This window comes from Taurulus bubalis, assembly GCF_910589615.1.
Source record: "Taurulus bubalis genome assembly, chromosome: 10".
NCBI classification, from domain to species: domain Eukaryota; kingdom Metazoa; phylum Chordata; class Actinopteri; order Perciformes; family Cottidae; genus Taurulus; species Taurulus bubalis.
The window spans coordinates 14,169,408-14,174,199 of record NC_136598.1 but is presented as its reverse complement, the minus strand read 5'-3'; the positions used below and the strand labels follow the sequence as shown (position 1 = coordinate 14,174,199).

The following is a 4,792-nucleotide window of genomic DNA, read 5'->3' as shown; positions in this document are numbered from 1 at the left end:
AACTTCTCTGCTGTACGTCTCCCCTCACAAACTTAAAAATTGGACAGAAGAAGCTGAACAGGCCGGTGTTGTTGACCCCAGACTTCAGCTGGGAGATGATTGTTCAGACAGATGCATCAAATATGTCCATCTCTCAGGACTCTAGACAAGTCCGTAAAAATTCAAAACATTTCTCCTGAGAAGGTGTAAGCGATGGTCTAGATAGAATATACTGAGAAATGTATAACTTATCAAGTAAATCTTTACAAATCAAAGTATCACCGACATTACTGAAAATGAGCAACACTTTGATTGGTTGATTTCTTCCTGTAGTACTTATTGATTTATTGTTGATAATGCCTTGTTTTCAGGTTACCTCCAGAGACATGGATACCTTCATGGATGGGGATTTGAGTGTGACCGGCAACACCAGCCATGAAACAGGACGAGAAAGACTAGAAAGCAGTAAAAGCCAAGGACTCAACCACAGTGACCCCCTGGACATGTTTATAGGCATAGAGCTTCTTCTACGTTTCAAACCTCTCTTCCTGCCTCTCTACTGCCTCGTAGTGGTCGTTGCTGTAGTTGGAAACTCCTTCCTATTGGCTTGCATCTTGTCTGACAAGAAACTTCACAATGCCACCAACTTTTTCATCAGTAACTTAGCAGCTGGAGACCTGCTTATGTGTTTGAGTTGTGTACCACTGACTGTGTCTTATGCCTTTGACAGCCATGGCTGGGCTTTTGGGAGGCCCCTCTGCCACCTGGTCCCCTTGCTGCAATGTGCCACAGTGTTCACGTCAGTGCTTTCACTCACTGCCATTGCTGTGGATCGCTACATTGTTGTAGGTAAGGATATACAATTATTTATATACTCATGAGAAATACTTTTGTCTGATCCGAAAATGTATTTCTATGGAACCATATGGCATTTTTTTACACAAACTATGGTAGACAGCAATTCATGTTGATAACTCACCCTCAGATGGGCTAAAAAAAACATACAACAGGATTATTTTTCTACAAATAAAATATTATGCCATCAGAAAAATTTTAAGATGCTATAATACTAGAGTAAATAAATAACACAAACAAATCATTGGCTTAAATGTGTGGAACAATATATTGCTTTTGTTCTTATATTCATGCTATTTTATTTATTTTTTCCAGCTCACCCAGTACGGAGGAGGATCTCTGTATGGGGTTGTGGTGCAGTGACTGTAGGTGTCTGGCTTTTATCTCTGGCCCTGGCTGCACCTCAGTCTCTTTACACACGCTATATGGACCTACGCCCTAATGGCATAAATCTGGTCGTGTGTGAGGAATTCTGGCCACACAGTGGCAATCTGCGGCTGCTCTACTCCTGCTTCACCCTCATAGCCTCCTATATGATCCCGCTGCTGTCGGTCAGCGTATCCTACTGTGCCATCACTGTTAGCCTAAAACGCTATTCAGTACCTGGGGAGCCAGCCAATGGTCAGCAAAGCTGGAGCCAAAGGAGGAAGAAGACCTTCTATCTGCTGGTAGCCTCCGTGCTGGCTTTCGCCCTGTGTTGGCTGCCCCTGCAGGTGAGTCTCAGATCCTAAACTCAACTAAGCTCAATTATCCTTCTCTCTAAAGCCTTATATAACCTGTTCCATAAAATTTGAGGAAGATTTTTACTGGGAAGTTAAGCTTGGCAGGGAGATCAAGTTTCATCAAATCAAATCATAAACTCAGCAGCAGTGAGGAGATAAAAAGAGTGAAGCTTTAACTGTCCATAAGATGGTAGAATCTTCTACATCATTAACCACAGAACCGCATCATCAGGTACATCATGTCGACAAAACTAACATTACGTCCACAATGAGGCATTTCATCATCATTAATGGAAGAATTTTGAATTGCAGTAGGACCTAGGGCGCCCTGTCCTTTCACTAAGTGCTTTGCCAACATGCAAATCACAAAAAGTAGCAGCGTCACATTTCACAGGATCCGACAGGGATTGGTTTAAAAAGAGGAAATGATCTAGTTATAAAGCCTAGCATGCAGTCATTTAGTATTACATTCAAGTGTAAGTCTAAGTGTAATTACATACTTAGTCAGACATTTTCAAAAATGACATTAATTAAGTTGAATGTATTTTGTCATTTAAATATGCTCTACTGATTTGATGCAATTAAATACAGCTAGGGCTGTAACACAAGTTTCCCCATCCCACTGTGTAGGCGCTGAACCTGTTGCTGGACCTGGACCCGGACTTTCACATCATAGGGAAGCGTTACATAAACGTCTTACAAGTCTGCTGTCATTTAGTCGCTATGAGCTCTGCATGTTACAACCCCTTCATCTACGCCTCACTGCACAGCAAGGTGCGCATGCACCTGAAAGGTTACCTCTATCCTTGCCGCAATAGTCAGAGTGGGATGGTGGAGAGGCCGACTTCAAGGAGTTGATTTCAGATCATGCTCACTATGATACAAGTGCTGTCGCAGCTCCTGACACCAGAGCCTTGTCCTCATCCACGAGCTAACACCTTCACCCATAACCCTCATGTTAATGTCTGACGTGTGAGAAAATAAGGTAATTGCTTCAAATCTATTTCAACCAGATTTCTCCAGCTTTTTTTGACGACATTTATGCTGCTGTTAATATAGTGTAACCAAAGGCAGTGCTTAATAAGGCCACTTTTTACACACTGTCAAAGAAGAGGATCCAGACCAGGCTGTAGTTTAGTACGCTGATGAAGGAGATTCAGCAATCCGCTGGTATCCCTGTGTTTTTCTTGGACGGCAGAGGTGCTGGCATAAACACTAAGCAGATACTGCATCCTTACAGCAGGGGCATAAACACATGGGGTTTTGTACAGACATAAATTAAGACCAGTGGTGGTTAATGTTTGCAGGGCATGGTTATACTTATAACAGTAAACACTTGACTTCAGGGAGCTGAACTCAATGAACTTTTCTCACCAAACATTAATTTCAGACCAAGAAGAGTGTGTGGTTGTTTTATTTTGGAACTGAATGTCTGTGCTTCAATATCAGTTGTGTATATCTTTTATCATTTTGAAATACTTATTACCACGTATTTTTGGTGTCATTATGTATTAATTGTTCTCTATGTTTTGGCTCCACTGTCTAGCTTTGTGTGTGATAGATGGATAAGTTTGTGTTTGTGCATGCATAAATAGTGTGCACAGTTTGTGTGCACCTCAATACATCCAACCTCTGTTTGTAAAATTGAATCAATACCAAAATAATAAATGATTTACCTGATGAACAAACTCCCAGTGCGTTGGCTCTGTCTGGAAATAAAGGCTGACACAATGATCAACTTCATATTCAGAGCATTAACAATAAAGTCACCCATTAAGTATAATTAGTGCTTTACTGATGCGTTCTTTCTTTGTCAATGTCTAGCAAGTCAACTTTTTAAAATGCCTCACTTAAAAAGGCCAACCAAAGAACTGGCTTATGTGATGTAAATTACATTTAAGTGTCATTAATTCGGTACACTTAGTTATTCAGATTTCTACAGCTTTCATTATGATTGCTGCTTATGATTCATTATTATGGCTGCGTATGATATATAAAGGATGCATTTTTCTAGTGCCAAAACACTATTTGACAGCCAATTGGCAGCAACTGAGATACTCAGTGTAGCGTTAGTGCAAGCTATAACCTCCACCTCCCAGCTAATGCTGCTGATGCCAACTGTCACCTTTTAACAATCAGATTACTTGGCCATGTGAAGCTTGGTTCCCTTGTTTTTTTTATTGTTATTTATCTATACTTTGAAAGGGTCTGTACGAGCACAAAAACACAATTTGTTTGAAGAACAAATTCACCATCCTCAAAGCCATAATGCCACTCACAATGTTTTTATGGACCTTTTTTCGACTTATTATACTATGAAGTATTTTCTACATAATATTGCATATGTATGGCATATTTGAACCAGTGATAATTAAATCTGTTTGATTAAAAACATATTAAATTGAATGATAAACCACTTCTGTGTTGGGGTTCAGAAATGCATTAGGACTTGGATTAATGGAGTCTGATCAACCTGATAAACTCATATGACCACGATATGAATACCAGACCCTATAGTCCTTGATCTCTAACCAATCCACAACTCCTTGGCTTTAAAACAAGATATATATATTTTGTTTTACTTATTTTCAGCATAAATATGATCAAAACTCAAGAGTCTGGGCAAGATTCCCCCAAAAATTACTCCTTGAGTGTTTTAATTGTATTGTTCGGTGCCTTCCCATCATCTCACAGAGTAATACTGCACATCTTTAGAAAGAGTAAGACCTAAAGCATATACATCTGCAATAATAATCACAATACACACAAGCATTGACATATTAGGAAGCCGTTTCAGTCCAAAAAACACGTTTTTCGGTTCAGAAATTGAAAAATGACCTACTTTGAGCTTGTCCTTGCTCGTACCATGACAAACTTGGTATGTAACTGACCGTCTCCTTCCGCATATCACGTCTGATGCACTTACAGAAGAGTCTGAGGACCAATGGGATCGCAGGACCTTGGAATGCCCAAAATCAAACACCAAAATACTTCCGGTCTCGCGTCGCAATTTTGAAACACTTACTCGTCAGACAATGGTCTATGTTGAATTGTTAGACTCCCACAGTCTCGTAGGTTACAGGGATGTGTCATTTACTGAAATCCACCAGGGCCGTGCGAGAGGTTTATATCACAGCAAAGCAGATGGACTTTTACAACAAAGTCACAGAGATTTTTGTCCACAAGGATAGACAAATGGACAATTTACAATTAAAGGTAAGGCAATGCATACACTA

The 4,792-nt window shown here is 40.0% G+C and overlaps 1 protein-coding gene across 1 annotated transcript; it reads left to right on the top strand.

Moving 5' to 3' along the window:
* Positions 1-365: 365 nt before the first annotated feature.
* On the top strand, positions 366-2,414 carry LOC306742986 (prolactin-releasing peptide receptor; the record flags this gene model as incomplete). Its single annotated transcript, XM_079225452.1, has 3 exons — positions 366-828; positions 1,150-1,547; positions 2,187-2,414. The coding sequence occupies 3 exons, from the start codon at positions 366-368 to the stop codon at positions 2,412-2,414; spliced, it is 1,089 nt and encodes a 362-aa protein (XP_079081578.1).
* Between the last annotated feature and the right edge of the window lie 2,378 nt (positions 2,415-4,792).